Consider the following 18,213-nt stretch of genomic DNA (forward strand, 5'->3'; position numbering starts at 1 on the left):
TGCCTTCCAGTCCAGAAGAGGCCCTGGTACACAGAGCTACAACCCACTGCCTTAGGAACTTAGCAGTACTTCTCAGCCCAGCAGACATTACTCAGCCAGAGAAGAGCTTCTGCAAGCTAAGCATGAACAACAATGGCCGCAGGTTTGCACAGAAAATGCCCCGCTAATTTAGAAATCCAGACAGAAATCAATAGGCAGGGGTATAATTCACTTAGCCCGAGATAACAGGGTAGGAGAAACGATCTACAGAATCACAGAGGAGTAAAAAGGCAGGCAGTCCAGCAGTCACCCGTCATTCCACCTCACGTCTTCCTGGCTCAGACATTTGGGAGGGCAACAACACAGAATCTGACACCCCAGTCACACACCAGTCCAAAAGGGCTTTTCTCTTTTCTTTCATCACCAGTTCATTTATCTTAATGGCTGTGATTGCAGCACAGACAAGCGTTGAAATCTTTAATACACATCCCAAAGTTCTAGCCTGTGACCTTACCCTTTGCAGGTCTGTACAGCAGTTAGTTAGCCAGAGGCCACATCCCTAAAGGTGTTATGCAATCTTGATGAAAGCATTATGCTAAACCCAACGACATGTCATCTTAAGCATGGTATTATCCACATTACTTATGAAGACATCTTTGCCATTATGATCTTCCTCAGGCCTTAATAAGCACGGCGCAAGTGTAACAAATGTTATTTCATCTGCCCCCCCTGTAGTTCAGCCATCACCTCTGGGAGAATATGTACTCATTACAAAGTAAGTCATCATCATTATGAGTTTAAAAATCTGCTGAGCTGCTTGCTCATTCCAGCTCATCAGCATAACCACATTAGGGGAGGGCGAACCTGTGGGCTGGCAATCTACACTTCCTTAATTTTACAATCCCAGGAGGCCGAGCATGTCCACATCCATTAGACTGGATTAGAGCCACCCCGGGTCCAGACAGCCATCACCAGCACACCGCAACACCGACAGCCTCACTAGCCAGACTACTACAAACTAAACAAATTACTTTACACCGCCCTCCAGTCTGTCTGATATGTTAGTCATGGGTAAACAAGATATTCCATCCTGACAATGTGGGGCTCGACTAGTTTCTAAAATGGATACTTTACCTTTACTTCCTTGGACCGACAATGGCGTGAACTGCCCTCACAACACTGTTAGGAGTTGCCCTCAACAAAAACTCCAGGAAAAAAATATTAGCTCAGTGGGCACAAATCCCTAACTTATTTAGATTCCAAATATATTTACCTCATCCAGAGAGTCGAGACAGAATGTCAGAGGCAGAGAAGAGATGTGATTTGGTCCTCGATTCTGCTCACAAATTGCTTTATGCCAGTGTGATACATCATGGAGAATTAAGAGGCCTCTCTCCACCAGCAGAGTACCGTGGACGGCCATATTGGCACATCTGTCAGAGGCCCACCCACGACAGAGATAAATGGACCAATCGCAGCACACAAAAGGCTGATCTGATCTGCCAGCGATAACCAAGATGAATCCTGCGTCAGCCTGTGCCCCGGTGAAATTCATTTTTAATAATTAGTGTTCCCACGCCTCTGAGCTTCTCAGGAAATGAGTGCAGGTACGGCCAGAGGTTGACACTCTACATCAGCTCAGCTCGAACGCTGGAGGGTTATAAATGATGCGCTGCTAAGCTGCCATCATGGCAGGAGCAGGGAGGGACTCTGAAGGCACACAGGCAGGGAGAGGGCTGTCTCGGGTCTCTCCAGGGAGTTGAAAATGAACTGAGCACAGAAAGAGGTGAGGCGGATGCATAGCATGGAGATAGTTCACAACGACCACACTAATAACAGGCAGGAGAGGATATGGTCAAACAGCATCCACTTGAATTTTTTTAGAAGCAATGTCAACAACTACTAGCATCACGGCTACAGTACAGTTGTGTCATGTACCAGCCAAGCCAACACATCAATTTGCTGACTTTAAGTAAAGGCAGAGGATGTATTTAACTGTAAAACCTGCAGCTCCCTACCTGGTATGAAAACAGAAGTAGAGCTTACTGGGTTTGGGTCTATATGGGTCCACTTTGGCTCACTCAGCTCTTGGTTGCCATAGAACAGGGATGGAAAAAGGGAGGGACATAAAAGGTTTTGGGGTAGAGGCAATGGGGATAAAAGAAGGGAGTTGAATGAATGAAAAAGGAAAAAAAAGATTGAAAAAAGTCATGTCACTATTTTAGTGAAATTGTTTGGAAAGGAATGGGCTGAGCTTTCATCTGTGGAGCCATCCAAAATGTTATCAAAAGCAACATGGAATGGCAGCTTTAATCTAGGCTGGTAGAAAGGTAAAGATGTCAAAAAGTTGAATTAGAAGATGTAGAATTTCCTTTTCTCGAACATAGAGTGAAGCCAGGCCCATGAGCTCTCAAAAGATAAGGTAAGAGGACACACTATCCCCCTAACCCTAACTCCTACCTGGACTCCAGAAGTGATGGATCCTGGTGCTAGACTGTTGTGTAGCAGTCTCTTCTGTGGGTCGGCCCAGAGGGAACAGCCCTCCCTTCCATTCACAGCCTCCAGGGAGCAGAGTGTCTTTCATGGAGTGCCATGTCAACATTATCCTGCTCTCATTCCCCTCGCCTCAGCAGGCGAGCAAGGAGCTGTTATCTAACAGAGATACCTCCTTCACTGGGAGCCAGCCAATTAGACACCAAAGAAACTAGAATATAAGCTGTTGTCAGTCATGTGGTAGAAAGGTAGGCCTTGTGATAATGGATGGTAGGTCCTATAGCAGGTGTGTATGATGGAGACCTTTGCAAAGGTCTCAAATTAACTTTCTGGTTTCTAATGGATACCAAGGGAGTGCAATAAAAAAATGCAGTAGTTAACAAAAAACAACAAACAATATCAGGCAGAAATCGAGAATGAGAAACAAACCATGAGACACATAGATATGGAAAAAAATACTAAATGATCTACAAGCCAGTTCCTATGGGGCTCTCATGCGATATCATACTTCATGTGACTGATGTCTTCGCAAACACGTGTGGTGAATAACCTTTAAATCCGACGTCGAGGTGGTGTGTGTTTCTGAGTAACTTATTTGAACAGGTTTGTAACTATGGTCCACACAGTAGGAGAGTGAGAGAGGAGCTGAGCTCCCCCAGTCATGTCAGTCTCTCTTTCAGCAGTGTTAACAGGTCACACAAAACAGCTTCAATCTAGTTTGAACCTACCAATTGGGTTTTATAAGAGTAGAGTTAGATTAGCTCTACAGTCAAATTTAGATTTCCTCATGATACAATCTATTATTGTATGCTGATGGTGAAAGTAATTGCATGATTTTAGGTTTTGTATTGTCCTGTCTTTCAGGCAGAGAAACAAGCAACATCAAAATGTACAAATTACACTATTAAGTGGGCTTAAGTCTTAGATCTCAAAGCTAGTTTAATAGGCTAACAAAGTCGCACAGTGTTTGACAGCATGCTCTCAGGAGAATATCCTCCGAATCCTGACTAGAATATATAATAGAAGAGTCAGAGTTACATGGCTGTCACCAGTGTCAGTCCATATGAATCACATGAATCCAGATGATGTCATCTTGCTCACATCAGTAGAATGGAAGTGAGAGTGTGAGTGTGTTTGTGGGGGGGGGGGGGGGGGGCTCTGCTGTAAGTGAGGCAAGGGAGAAAAGGGACACTTTTCCTACTGTACGCATAGTCTCGCTGCATTGAGTGTAACAATGGCTCTCTTTCGCAGAGGAATCCCCTTGTCGCCCTCCCTGTGGGAGATGAGCTCTCCAGGACACCAGTCATTGAGTGTAACGATGGAGTCAGAGTCCTGGCCCTGGGGAGAGGGCAGGAGACTCGGGCATCACAAACCTCAAGAGAAACTCTACTCCTTCAGCGAGGTCACAGGTTGTGCAGCTTGGAATAGCAGGCTGGCCTGGGTGTTTGCATTCATTTCCTCCCTGCACTAAGTAAATGTCTTTAATAACCATTTAGCTGCTAGGGCAAGCTTGTCCCGCCCCCCATTGAAAAGCTGAGACACTAATTAGCCTACCTTTCTAAGGCAACGGGCAATTCTGTGTTCCCTGAATGCTTCTATTTTGGCCAGTACAATGAGCCAGCTGCAATTTATTCATAGTGTGCTTGACAAAATATTCCCTTTGAAAAGCACACGGTATATCAAACAGTATGTCAAAAACATACATCTGAATACCAGGCCAGAGTATCAGCAGGGGGAACAAAGAAAGTCAATCTCAGCCAAACAGCTTCAGGGCCCAAATTTCACACCCATAGATCTGTTTTGTTTTAAGTTTACGATACTGAGATGTTAACATGTTGCATGCATTCTAAACAATATATGGTTTAAGCAGCATCCACTAAAGTGGATAGAGATGTGAATTGAAGCCCAGGGAAAGCAAGGATAAGGTTAAGGAGTGATATCCTGGGTGGTGGGTTTACTGTAGTCACAAGTGACTAGGCTCATCTCACAGCTGTGTCTGGGAGGTACTGAGATACATGTTGTCCTGCTCTGCTCTGCAAGGAATCGACCTGAAAAATTCATTCTAACTAAAAGCTATTTTTTAGCTATGTATGTTAGATGCTTAAGTACCTAAAGACCCACCTACATACAGAAAACATACACAGGAGACAGACAGCCCCACTCACAGACACAGTGACGAATCAAATGAACAATACAACAGTTGGTATGCAAAGTATCTATCATTCATTTAGTTTGATCCACTACTAAGAGCTGCCAAGCTCATGCCTTCCTGAGTGCAGCTGCCAGGAGAGTGAAAGAGAGAGAGAGAGAGAGAGAGAGAGAGAGAGAGAAAGAAAGAAAGAAAGAAAGAAAGAAAGAAAGAAAGAAAGAAAGAAAGAAAGAAAGAAAGAAAGGAGGCATTTGTGAGTATTACTCAGCAAGGTGTGGACAGTTTCATTAATAAATGATTTGAAGAAAACAACCAACAGATAAGAATATTTACTTGAGACTTGGATAGACTTGGATCCCCAAAGTCAATATCTCTGAACTAGTCAGTGACCACCATCGACAAGATATTATGCCGGGACAGGCTGGATTCCTACTGTTTCAACCTGTCATTACTCATTTGTGTGAAGGGTTACATTGATTATTCCTCACATAAAACTTTTCCAGCACAGGCATTTCTTCAGGACTGTGTGGGTCTTAAATGTGATTTTAAGGCACACTGGGAGCTAGCAGGCAGAACAGAATTATATAAATATTGTACTTAAAGATCATTCTGTGCCACAGGCCTATAAGGGTGGAGTAAGGACAAAGACTGCTTCTCTCAGAGGATGGCCCTAAAGGGGACATCAGCTAGGCGAGCTGGCCAAGAAGCCAAAATAACGACTGATAGAGGCTGGAGAGCACATTTACATCAGTAATGTGTGGTTCTGCAGACTGTTTTATTTCAATAAATAATAATAATAGGTTATGTTAGTTATGTATGACTGGAGTAAGTGAACCAAAAGTACGGTGCAGTACAGGTACTTCCAAGTCATGAAAGCAGCCTTATCAGGAGTTCAAGTGCTAGATCTGACTGTACAAACACACTGAAGAGGTCAGTGGAGGATGAAGCCATTCAGATGGACAAAGATGGAAGACCAAGAAGAAAATGTGATAAATGCCTTAATTATAATAATAATTTACCTCAAGTTTTTCCCTTCAATGGGTGGGTTTCCATGAATAGAAGGGATAATGTCTGTCAGAGACTCACCTGAATATGCCCAGTAGTGATCTGCTGTAGCTCTCCTTTCCCTCCTCAGGCCAGGGCTCCCATGAGCCTTCTCTCCCACCGATCCGGGCTGGCCACCCTGTGGAGCTGAGGAGGACAGCGAAACAGGAGTCAGACGGCACGCTCGTCATTATATTTAGCACAGCTCCATAGATTAGATGCTCTACAGAGGTGATTACACTGAGGGATGTCTAAGTACTCCAGAACACTGCCACATCCAGACATTCCAGCCAGAGCAGGGAGAGGGTGAGAAGATGAACAGCTGCTGGGCTCAATGGCCCTCGGCGGCAGCGGCAGCAGCGATGGTGGCTAGCCACCTCACACTCAGCAGCCCAGGTGTCATCGTTTGACACTACGACTTAATGGGAAGTAATGATTATCACCATTGGGCTGCTTCCAGGGGGCTGCTGCTGCCGGTGAGAACAGAAGGAAAGCGTTTCTGGAGAGTAAAGTCTCTTCCGATCTCTTGCCATCAATCAGCTCCATTCATGCTTCTGGCCCGGCATGGGCTAGGCTGAGTACCACCTCTATTTATCGAATAAATCAATGAGAAAGCCATCCAGAGAAATATGCTATGCAGTTTGTTTGTGCCCAAATTAATAACACATGCTTCCATTCTGAAGAAAGCGAGAGAGGGCTTGTTGTGGGGTTGAATGTGCTTTCTCATAATGCCCACTGTATCCAACTGAGTGAACTATACACACACAAACACATGGTGAGCTCAGAGGGCAGGTTATTCTCCTGGAGGGTGCCGACAAACTGCTTAGCATGAGGCCCCTTTCAAGGTTCAGTGTGGAACAGTCGCTCACCCCTGCTGTGGTTGAAGCACCAATATTAGCTCATTTGGCAGTTATGATGGAGGTCTAGACCTTGCACTACACTATACTGATGGCCACATCTGCGTATCTACACTACCTGAACCACACACAGTAGCTATTATTTCTGCAATTTTTGCCACCCTTACTGCTGTGTTTTCAGCTTTACTCGAAGGTCTCTCCTGGCACATAAGTAGTGTGGGCGATGTCAACGTGCCTCCATGTCAAGTGATCAAATACCCTGATGTTACACCGCAACCTTCTTGGCTTGGTTTGTCACTACATCCTCTCTCGCCCACCTTCCCCCAATTATCAGATACCAGAGGTCAAACACACACAGACAGGCACAAACCTTTTGTCTACAACCAGGTAATCATGTCTGTCTGCCCATTTGATTTAGGTAAACACAGCCCACCCACCCCTGTAACATGCAGTGTCCAATCTGCCCAGATCAAGTAACCATTTCCTACTAACACCCTCAATGGCACATTGTGACATTGTTTGAGGTCAACTTTTGCTACAGGAGTCTAAGGCAGATTGCTTCCTTTTTCAACAGCTGTTCCAGGGAGTGACTCAAGTGCTTGACTTAGTATGGCACATCAATGGCTCACACACGCAAACAGCTCTGTTCAGCTCTTACTGATGGTTGCATCATTAAAGGGGAATTAATTAAACACTTCACCAAGTCTACTACGACTAACAAACGGACTCTGTCTCTGTGCTTAAAGTGGTGCAATATTGTCAACTAAAAGGTAGCACATCACTTCCACGGTCATTACTCATTAGTCATTTAGCAGACGCTCTGATCCGACTTACAGTAAGTACAGGGACATTCAAGTAGGGTGAAGTAGGATTGGCCTTGCCCAAGGACACAACATCATTTGGCACGGCGGGGAATCGATCCGGCAACCTTCTGCTTACTAGCCTGACTCCCTCACCGCTCAGCCATCTGACACCCGTGGTCACCCCAAATGAACAACCAGGAGGCAGGCCTTAGTCATAAAATGTTCCAAATACAGCCACCAATGAATTAACTCCTATTGAAGGCCAATGGCTAAAGCTAGAGCTAATTTGAAATTGAAAGGCAGTCAATATGAATAGACACCAAAAGATCACAAAAAAAGAGGCAGAGAGTTTATGTGGGGGAGTAGAGCTTATTTGAAGACAGGTTGTGGAACAGGAGAATGCTTCGTCTTTGATCAGAAAGCAGAGGAGACAGCACCGTGTCAACAGTTTACTCTCAACCGTATCAGCCATCTCCTCTGGGCATGGGATTAAAGCAGTCCCATCTTTACTATAGACTCTGAACAGAAAACACGGGGCCTTGCTAGGCCTGCTCTAAGCCAGAACGGAGAACGTAGGCTCCCAAGCCGAGAGCATTCACCAGGAAGCTGACCTCCAGCACCCGCACACTACTTCAGTCCGGCCATTAGATTACCAAACAACACCCATCAGTATAGAAACTATATATTTTATGTCGGGTTCACAAAAAGAGATCTAACATATCAAGCAAGACTTGGAAAAAACCCTAACACTCCACTTTTCACTTAGAGTAACAACACCCATGTCCCCCAGTGTAGACTCTGCATCTCTGCACCCACTGACAAAACACTGCACCCCACACCCAGGAGAAACCTGGAATAACTCTCCAGCAGCTACCACAGGAACACTCCGTTTGAATAATACACCACCACTCGTTAAAGATTTCTGGAGTATTAGCATGGATGCATCACCATTGGACTGCAGGGGAGTTGCTAAAGCCAAGACCGTTTTGACCTGAAGCACCAGGACACTCGGAGGAGAGTGTAACACCATTGGCAGATTATTATGCAAAGGCTTTTCTGAGCAGCTTCTTCTCAGCAGGTGCTATAACAGAATTCAAAACTGGATGATGAAAGCATGTAGGCCTAATGTGCTTATGTAACAGCACTGGTCTAATGTCTTAAAACAACACTGCATGATTCAAGAGTCAAGTTAAAGAGTATAGTATGTTATGTATTATAGATCTAGTACTAAGGTTAGCCTGCTGTAGGCATACAGTTATTGAGATACACACTACTGGCCCATTTTGTTGTGCCCATGTAGACTCCAGGGATGAAACAATCCCCAACCCTAGTGACTTTCCTCAAATAGAAGTTGTAGTTAAGAAGCTTAATGGAGACCTCATCATAGTGCAAGGATGCTCATGTGAATTTCAAAGTGAGGAAACGATACCAGCCTGGCAGCCACTGTCCCTGTGGCTACTTCCTAGCTGCCCGTCCATCTGGCTGGCAGAATGCCAACTCTAGTCAACTGCTCAGTCAGACACAGTACATCCAGAGCAGGGGTCGCAAGGCAAATAGACACACCTGTTCTTAAGTTGGGTACTTTTCTTCTTCATCTGGCTCTTTCCAGCTTTCAAAAATTATCCATAGCCCCCCCCCCCCCCAAAAAAAAAGGAAAGAAAAGGAAATGTGCAGGCTTTAGTAAAGCCAGGAAACAACATGTCTGCCACAAAATGAAGCAATGAAGGAGCACATCCTTCAGCACATGAAATAAGACCTTTTTTTCCCCTCACAATGAAGACAGATAGACTGCAAAGAACCATTCAGTTAGCTTTCACTGCATAGAGGCTGGTATGACACTGACCTAAAATGGCAGTTTAGAGTGGGAAGAAATTCACCTGTGCAGTCTTTGTTGTTGGTTTGGTGGAAAGCAAAATCCTAAAAAGAGTGCAATTTCAGCGTAGGCAGGTTGGGATAACTAGATGTACCAGTACATTTCAATCAGACTCAATCTTGAGTAACATGCAGATTAGCAAGCATGAAATTATGAGGAAGGAAGAAGGCATCCATTAATGTTGTGTAACTCAAACATGGGAAAAACATGTAGTTCCACAAGACCTACAGTAGCAGGGCTCTCAAGTTTCGAGATTACCATATCGGTCAACATTTGGGTACTAATATCCAGGAGACGGGGGGGGGGGGGGGGATTTATCTCTATATAACTCATGACAACTCTCAACTTGGCAGAAAACTTCCTTCCGTATGCCTGCACCTCGTCCATTAATATTATATAGACAGGTTATCCCTTACTTCTCAGCGTGAGAAATGACTTCTCAGTGTGAGAAATACACGGTGTTGCCTGAGAGCGTGAGAAATGGATGAAATGTGTGAGTCTCATGGCAAATGCGTGACACTTGAGAGCCCTGGTCTATCTACCATGGTATGAGGTAATATCCTATATCAGCAGTTACCTGCATTGTGTTGATGTGGACTGCAAGCCATCTGCAGTAGATTGGACACCGATCTGACAATAGGTGTTTCTATCTTCATTAGATAAGCCTATAGGCTATGCAACAATCCATAGAACGTATACATCATGGAATAAGATAACAGCCTGTCCCTTATATCTTCATTCCAATCCAAACCTGTCGTTTTCCATTATCTGCCTATCATTACTCTGGTCATGTTGGTCATCTTTAGAATAGAAAACAGCAGCTCGAGGAAGGATCCTATATTTTTGAATGATTTAGACAACCTATCTGTAACTTTAGTATGACATCCCTTACATCACTTAGACTTGATTTGGCAGTCACTAGACTATTAGAATAGTCAGTGGCTATACTGTAGCTTAGTGAATGGTTCACCCAACTCAGGCTTGTTTCTTAGAATAATGTGTTGAGAATACGCCCTATAAACATCTGACCACAATTTTCACATGTTTGTGTCCATGTTAAAATGATTGAATTAATATAATTATTTAAATGAGTCTACATAAATAACTGGATATTCAAAATATTACATCTTAAACAGCTTTGGCCACAATTCTGCTACACTGAAATCACAAAAGAACTGAATTTTGGACCATGCCATACAATCCCCCAAAGCTAATTAGCACAACTGAAAGTTTTGTCTGTTAAGAGAAATCGATCAATGGTATTCAATGTAATATGGTATTTCCATCTTGAAAAGAACTAAGACTCCAACAATAAGTATAGCCTAGTTTGTTGGAGTCTGGTGCAGTACTTGTTGAGAACACATCCCTGCTCCCTGGGTGTGGGAAAATAGTACTCACATCCTGGGTTTCATTCTGTATGGCTCTAGTGATAGTCAATTGTCCTATTGTCTGCAAGGCACCCCCTTAGCGCACTGAAATCAAACTTCCTGGTGAAAAGTGGAAGTTTAACTCAAGTCAAGAGTCATATTCAATTAGAATACTGTTATCTGCATTACTTTTGATAAACTGAATAGAGTAACATTTCCTGTTAATATTTTGCAACAAACTGCCACACTACATCGATGCTGGTTTCTTGACAAACACTTTCATATGCCATTATTAGGTCTTGGCTAATATGTTAAGGCATGTGTCTTGGACCTCCCATCTTAACCAAGTCCAGCATGGGTCCACTAGAGGATTCAGCCTGTTAAATGTACTTACTCATTACATTTATCTGGGGCTTCAGTTAAAGCTAGATTAAACACATTAAGGGTCCATGATATTCTAGGTCAAGGGAATACTCGTTCTTTACATTTGACATTTTATTCATTTAGCAGGCGCTTTTCTCCAAACCCGCGAACAAATACTGCATTGCAGTAGACAAGCACTGTAAGTCGTCCAGTCGAATTACTATTGTATTTTAAATTCCCCTCTACTGTGTCCTCAAACAATATAAACATCCTTCTGAGCATCCAAAACATTCTGCCATAGTGAATTTATTGAGAGTAAAGTAGTGTTTTCAACATACAGCAATTACAGTGGCAAAGTGCCAAGGGCCTCTGAGGTCCTCCTTTAGGCCATTATCAGGAGTTATGGTCCCTGGGGTTAAATGTCCTGCTATTGATCCAGATATAAATCTGCTGTTAAACAATACTGCACAGCCAACACCCATCTCTGAAGGATTCTTCACCCCCTGCTGTCCGTGAACAGCTCGGTGACTGTTTTTTTACAATGGCATTTTTTGAAGATAAAAAGAAAGATATGTTGTTAAGGGCTGAAAACACTTTGTTTTGTTGGCACAAGATACATTCATCTTAATGTTACTGTTAACAATGGGGCATTTGTAAGTTTACCATTTGACCACCTATAGTAGCAGTACTGCATTTAGACCTACCCACACCCATCTTTAAAAGGAAATCTAAAATACAGTAAAGTTGTCTTCCATCTCACTGTTGATTGGTAATCTATCAAACAGGTCAAATCTTTGGTTTCTCACCATGAGACATGATAGCCCATTTCAAGTTCAATTTTCAATTCAATGTATTTGATCAAGAGGTACAGTGTACATTTGTGAACATTAAAATGTAAATGCACCCAACTAGAGCCAAAAGGGTAGTTTCCGTTGGCAGTCCCCCTGCCAGAGTGGAAAAAAGGCTATACAACCCCAAAAAAGGAATTAAGTAAAACAAATATATCTTTAAATACACATTATCACTACTTTGTAAGTAATACAAACATTCTTGCCATGCTAGCCGGACTCAATAGAACTACAGGCTTCAGTCAGCTCTCCTCATTTCCTTTTTGCTGGTCTTTGGCATGAATCAATCCTCCATGGCTCAACTTAAAAAGAACCACAGAGAAGGATTCATCATTTTGCTGAAAACCAAGGTGGATTCAGCATCCCTTTACAGTTATGTACAACCAAAAATCCATACTCTCTGTACGCTAAGCTCAGAACCTTGTACAGAAAGAGAGGAGAAACGATTTATGATCTCCAAGACCACTTCAAACTGTAAAGCACTTCTGAGAACCTGCAATTACCTGCTGTGTCCCGCCTCCCCCCTCCTCCTCTGTACATTAGCCTACCTATGTGCAGGTACCAATGGAACAAAACCACAGTAGCCTGAGAAAGTGTTGGTGATCGGGAAGGCACCAAGGACAACTACATTTGAAATGTTTTTTTGCTTAAAGTTGCAAAATGTAAATCAATAAACCTATTTCCACACTTTAAAGGTGAAAAAATTAAAGCTCCTGAAATTCAAATAGAAAAAAATTCAGGCTGCTCAAATTCAGAAAAAAAAAATGTTCTTATGTTATGAAAAAAAAAATCTTTTTTCAAACCCTCAAAATATTTTTCGAAACGTATTTTTGAAAAAAAAAAAATCAGCCTTCCGGTTATTTTATTTATTTTTTTCTAATCGTTTTGTCAAAAATATTTTTTCAACCTTTTGAACAATATTTACGAAAATATTTGTTCAACCTCATCAATAAGTTATTGTCGGATGATATACTGAAACATTTTTATAACACATTAAATTCAGTCCAACCAGTGAATAACATCAGAATATGACAAAGAAAAACTTTGTGAAAAGAAGAGTAGTTACATACCTATATATAACTTCTGAATGGGATGTATCTTCCTTGGGTAATACCTTCCTAAAGCCCCTGCTCATACTTATATTACTATTTGGCAGAAGGCAGTACTCTGAGCAGAAATGTAATGATATCATATTTTGTTACCAGCCATCTGCTGCCATCAGTTTGTTCATATAATCTCTCTTTTGTGAAATGAAAACAAGCAATCGTACACAGACACAATACAAACAGACACATACGTTCTTAACATTATGTCTTGGTTTTGACAAGACAAACTAACCATATATATATATATATATATATATATATTTATATATATATATATATATATAACCACTTGTGGTTGGATAATGGATATATGTATATCTATTTATATATGTATAGAGAGAGAGAGATCCTTGTCCCCATCTTTTGATAAACCATGGCTGGTTTGAGCTTGAGTGTTGTTGTGCATCTTTCTGGTATCTTAAATTAATGTCACGGACCAAACAGTGGGTTCTTATGGATGAGAGCTCCAGACTCTGCCCTTGCTCGTGTATCAGCCACCCTAAACAATCAAGGTGATTGTCACAGCACACTTACCTAAACAGTACAGATTTCCATTGTCTCTCAGCAACATTCTTTTCTATTCATTTCTAAAAGACCATCCATTTCAACAATGGCATCCAAGCTATGGTAAAGCATGTAGTGCATATCATGTATCACAGATCAGTGAAAAAGATCCTGGCTTTAGTTTATTCTCTGATGTCTGTTCTGCTGTTGATGAGGAGCGCTTGCTGGTTTCCAGGCCTCCAGCTGGTTGTTTACTGCTGGGCCAGCAGATTTCTGGGATCCCTGGGTGATTCGTGGTTACCTGGGGAGAGGTTGTCTCATCTGTGATAAACACTTGTGTCATTTGAGGATTAATCCCAACAATAACACCCATCCACACTCAAGTCACTATGGACCCCACTTCTGTGTTTAAACAAAGAGGAAGGGCAGAGTTGAGGATAACACAGAGATTGGAGTTTCCAAAAGGTTTCTATGGATATCAAAAAGTGGACATAATGATAGGCTTACAAAATGTTTCAATGTTTCTCTAATGTAATTTACTGTTATTTAACTTTTCAGAATGTGAAGGCTGACGCAAAAGCCTAAAATGATGCAATATATGAAAATGTCATAAGAAAAGGCCATGGTATTACAAATATCTTGTTAATTAGGGTTCCACTACCAGGGGGGGTGAAAGTTTGCATTGGAGAAAATACAAATTTGCATTACCCAAAGGGGGGCATGTCAAGAGGATCGATAGGGCACCTTGTATTACAGAAAACTCAGCTCTGCCTCAAAAATGAACTAACTCAGCACATATCCCTACATGGAATCCCAGGAAATTAACAACCAAAGACCAAACTGTTTGCAATAGTGGCTACTGTCTTTTGTCCCAATGTAATACCTTACTGCAACAACACTCAAATTAAAAGCATACAAAACAGCCTTGACTTGGGGACAGGGGATGCCAACTATGAAATAAAAACTATTGGTGTCACTATTGGTGTTACTCAAACTGTCATCATACTAACAAGTTGCGGTGCTCAGCAGAATATACCTAAAAACCATTGTGCTGGCTTAAATGCTGTCTCCACATAGCTTTTAAAAGACACATTTTTCTTTGGTGGATACAAACTGAACATACCCACAGGTCTACAACCTAAGCACACGTACTCACTGGCTCAGACTCAGCAGCAGAGTGTGGCCTTGGGGACGGATGTCTCAGAGCGTTAAAACGGAAAAAAACAAACATCATCACTGCAAGCATTTAATGAGTAGGGTCCTCTTCCAATTCACAAGCAGAGTACTGGACTGTAAAAAGGCACTTGACTGCTCTTCGCCTCCACGTCTGAATGTGAAAATAAATGATTTACAGAGAAATCAGCTCAGTGGTCTGGCTTGTGCAACATCTGTGGGCAGGTGAACAGCTAGACCTAAACCACACTCAGTAGTCAGAGACTAGGGGGTTTGTTTCATTACTCATGCAACACTTATGATTGTTGACAAACATTGTAAAGTTCTTTGTTCAGTGTATCAATCTACAAGGCCATTTTTCCTGACGTGGACTAACACCAGAATCACAATAAATCATAGGTTGCCTACTCTGGCATGATAAACTGATTCCATGTTCAATATCTACCATATTCTAATGATGTGACATGCTGAACAGCTGATCTAATTTTCTGATCAAAAAAGTGCATTTCAATCAATATGTCCAATTACATTTTATGCTTCTGTCCTATTGATTTCTTTGCTTTCAGTTAAATGATTTACTACTTCTATGCAGGTCAATATGGTTGACTAGAGTCAGAGAAGGGACAGGAGAATGAAGGATCTTGTTCTGATTTCATTATATTGACAGCCACTCAATCACAGTGTCGCTCAAGCCTCATTAGGTATGAAGGACACAGGAATATTCAGACAGGACTCTGACAACATCTTTATACCTTTATAAACCGAGTTGGCGTTTGTGGCAGAAGTGCCTTCTGCTGTTCTACATTTGTTTGTCAGAGGAAAAATATTTTACAGAAAGGAAAGCTGGGTCTCACGCAAACCCAAATAACCACTTACTGTATACAGTTATACTAAAGCACATCACAATAAATAAATACTGTATTGGATTGATCATCTCTAAATGTTTGGTCCTTTTACAGTATATTTCCCAGTTCCTAACTTGTCTCTGAGAAATACATGAGGACTTACAAAATACAACAATGGTGCAAGAACAACAAATTCCAAAACAATGAGCATAACGTAATCGGAAACCCATCCCTTCCTTAACTAAATAATCCAACAAGCCGCCTCCATCTTGTTCTCAAATCTTCAAACAAAAAAAGGCAAACTCCGCAAACTCCACAATTGTCGTTTAAGCCCTGTATTACACAAACCAGTGCTGTACCATGAGAATTTGTGATTTTTTTTCAAGCTTTATCAAAGCCATATTGTTAAGCGAATATTAGCAGCTAAATGATTCCCATGCACTGAAAATAATGATCCAATTAGAGAGAAAGTGCTTCAGAGGACAGTTTGTCTTGTTGTTCATAAAAGCCTATGAAGACTGTTTTTTTATAGGCTATAGGTGAGAGTAATTTGCATCATTCTCTGGATTTTATGTGCTGTTGTACTACAGCAGTGTCTACTGACAGATCATCAGTAAGTAAAGCTGGCAAGGTAGTGGCACATACTGAGGATGAGAAAGGTGAAGGCAAGGCAAGGGACAGTTATTGATATGGCAGAGTCCTTGGGTACAGCAGTATTCGTCCTTTAGTGACAATGCCTTATTGCCCGGACATTAATCACCATTCCAGGAAAACGAATATCCTACCACTGGGACCAACCATGTCCCAGAGAGTCATTTTAAATGAATACTTGTGTGGCTGTCTTTTACAGACCTCTTGTTACCTGATAGAATCAACATATACACATTTTGATTCAGTTCTTATGACTGAGTTTTACAGTTGATGTCATAAACAGTGTAACACACCATAATTTCAGGTACGTTTGCTCATGCACTTGTCCAGATTAGATATAGGCTACAGTAAAAACAGACTGTGGACTGCTGGTGTAGCCTGTAGGTAGGCTCAAGAGAGCCTAACTATAATCAGACTGACAAATACAGACTGACAAATCCAACTCTTCTGGGATGGGCCTGAAAATAGGAACGAAAACAAAGATGCGATGGCCATTTGTGGTGCGACTTTCTCAGCCCCATTACAAGGCAGACTCGGCAAATCCCAGACTAGAAAACAAAAGATATTCTGGCCTTATATGTTGATTAAGCATGGGAATTGTTATTAATGACGGACGTTGCTTAACTTCGACCCCTCATATCCTGGCTAAAAAACACTCTGTTGGAGAACACATACGGCATACAAATCAGGCTGATGATCTAATGTTGATCAAAGTGATAACTGTATAGTAAACTTTAATTTACATGGAAGGACACCTAATTACACTTTAACTGGCGGGAGCCAGACTCCTGTTGTTACATCACGCACGGGCATCAAACCAAGGAACGTGCATAACTATCCGGTGCAGCGCAGGACATTGCTGCCATGTCACTGTCACATACCTGTACAGCTGCCATCCCCACACATGGCCACTTTGTGCCTGGGCAACTGTCCTCCAAAATCATACATGTTTGAATATCAGTCATCTGAAGTCCGGACATAAAACCGGACGTGGTAAAACATTTTGCCATGTCCAGCTATCATCAGTCAATTCCTCTCCAATCATACAGGATCCGAATAGCCTTGGGTTGTCCTTGATATATCTACGTTTAACTACATTGTGGCCAATTATGGTTATTCTTTAGGATGGTCACAACGACTTACCAGGGTGACTGTCCGTAGGTTTCGTCAAGGTTGAAAAAATTAAGGGCACGATCCACCAGAAACTCGAATCCAGTATTCTCCGCATGTCTGAATACTCATCGAGAGCAACAAGGCAACGGGTGACAAAGTTTGACGTTCAAAAATTACATAAACTTGATTACAATTGAAATCAAGTTAACAAATGCAGCGTGAACGAAACTGTAACGTCAGATACTGAATGCCTTGATGGAAAATGTACAAGCATTTGCATCGAGAAATAGTCTTATGCACCAAAGGAAAAATTCTGACAGACTCGGCCACATGCACCAGGCTTACTCTAAGCTACATTTTCGAAGGACATTGATCCTTGCGCTAAGAGTCAGTTTAATTACAGCAAAAGTATCCAAGTGTCAAATTTTGACCAAGAAATCGTCCAGTCATCGATATCTCAATGCATCACTTAAAACGATAGTGAATTTAGGAAAAGCACTGCGGGAAATATCCCATTCTCCCATCCAGGAAGTAAGCCTACGGTACGAGCAAGCATGAGAGAATTCTGGCGAACGGGTCAGGCTTGGAATACAGCCACTGTGAGCCAACCTAGCGAATGAACAAATAGGAGGGAGAATCTCAGATTGCTGGATCCTAGCGCCGTTGCTGATTACCAAGCTAGAGTTTTTCGCTCCTCCTTAAGCAGTTTGGTGTACTTCAACTATGATAACTGAGGCAACCACGCAACGATTTTTGCCAACGATTCTGCATCAATCACTAACTTTGTTTGATGGAAGTTACTAGAGATCTGGTAGCCTACTTATCAGAGACATATCATGGTGGCAGTGGCGGTTCTTGACACATTTTACTGGGGGTCCCTTCCTCGTTTCATGACGATTACTAGAAGAAGAAAAACGTGTAAAAAAAAATAATATATTTTATATATATATATATATATATATATATATATAAATATAAATATATATATATATTTAAAAATATATATATATTTTTTGTATTTGTATTCAGTCAGCTCAGGGGGGGC

General features: G+C 41.8%; 1 protein-coding gene across 5 annotated transcripts in view; it reads right to left on the bottom strand.

Moving 5' to 3' along the window:
- Nucleotides 1-17,780, bottom strand: part of ca16b (carbonic anhydrase XVI b) — a 70,861-nt gene extending 53,081 nt beyond the window's left edge. Inside the window, exons 1-3 of one of the 5 annotated variants that reach the window (XM_084704642.1) lie at nt 17,199-17,779; nt 13,417-13,687; nt 5,708-5,812 (exon numbers count right to left, since the gene is read on the bottom strand). In XM_084704642.1, coding sequence (XP_084560768.1) covers nt 5,708-5,812; nt 13,417-13,453 — 142 coding nt within the window. In that variant the 5' untranslated portion in view covers nt 13,454-13,687; nt 17,199-17,779. Of the gene's footprint in view, nt 1-5,707; nt 5,813-13,416; nt 13,688-14,542; nt 14,674-17,198 lie in introns of those variants that run through there. The other 4 variants (XM_084704641.1, XM_084704644.1, XM_084704638.1 and 1 more) reach the window with 4 other exon arrangements.
- Nucleotides 17,781-18,213: the final 433 nt, after the last annotated feature.

The sequence above is a fragment of the Hypomesus nipponensis genome, chromosome 9 (genome assembly GCF_054491055.1).
Source record: "Hypomesus nipponensis isolate SF chromosome 9, ASM5449105v1, whole genome shotgun sequence".
Taxonomy (NCBI): domain Eukaryota; kingdom Metazoa; phylum Chordata; class Actinopteri; order Osmeriformes; family Osmeridae; genus Hypomesus; species Hypomesus nipponensis.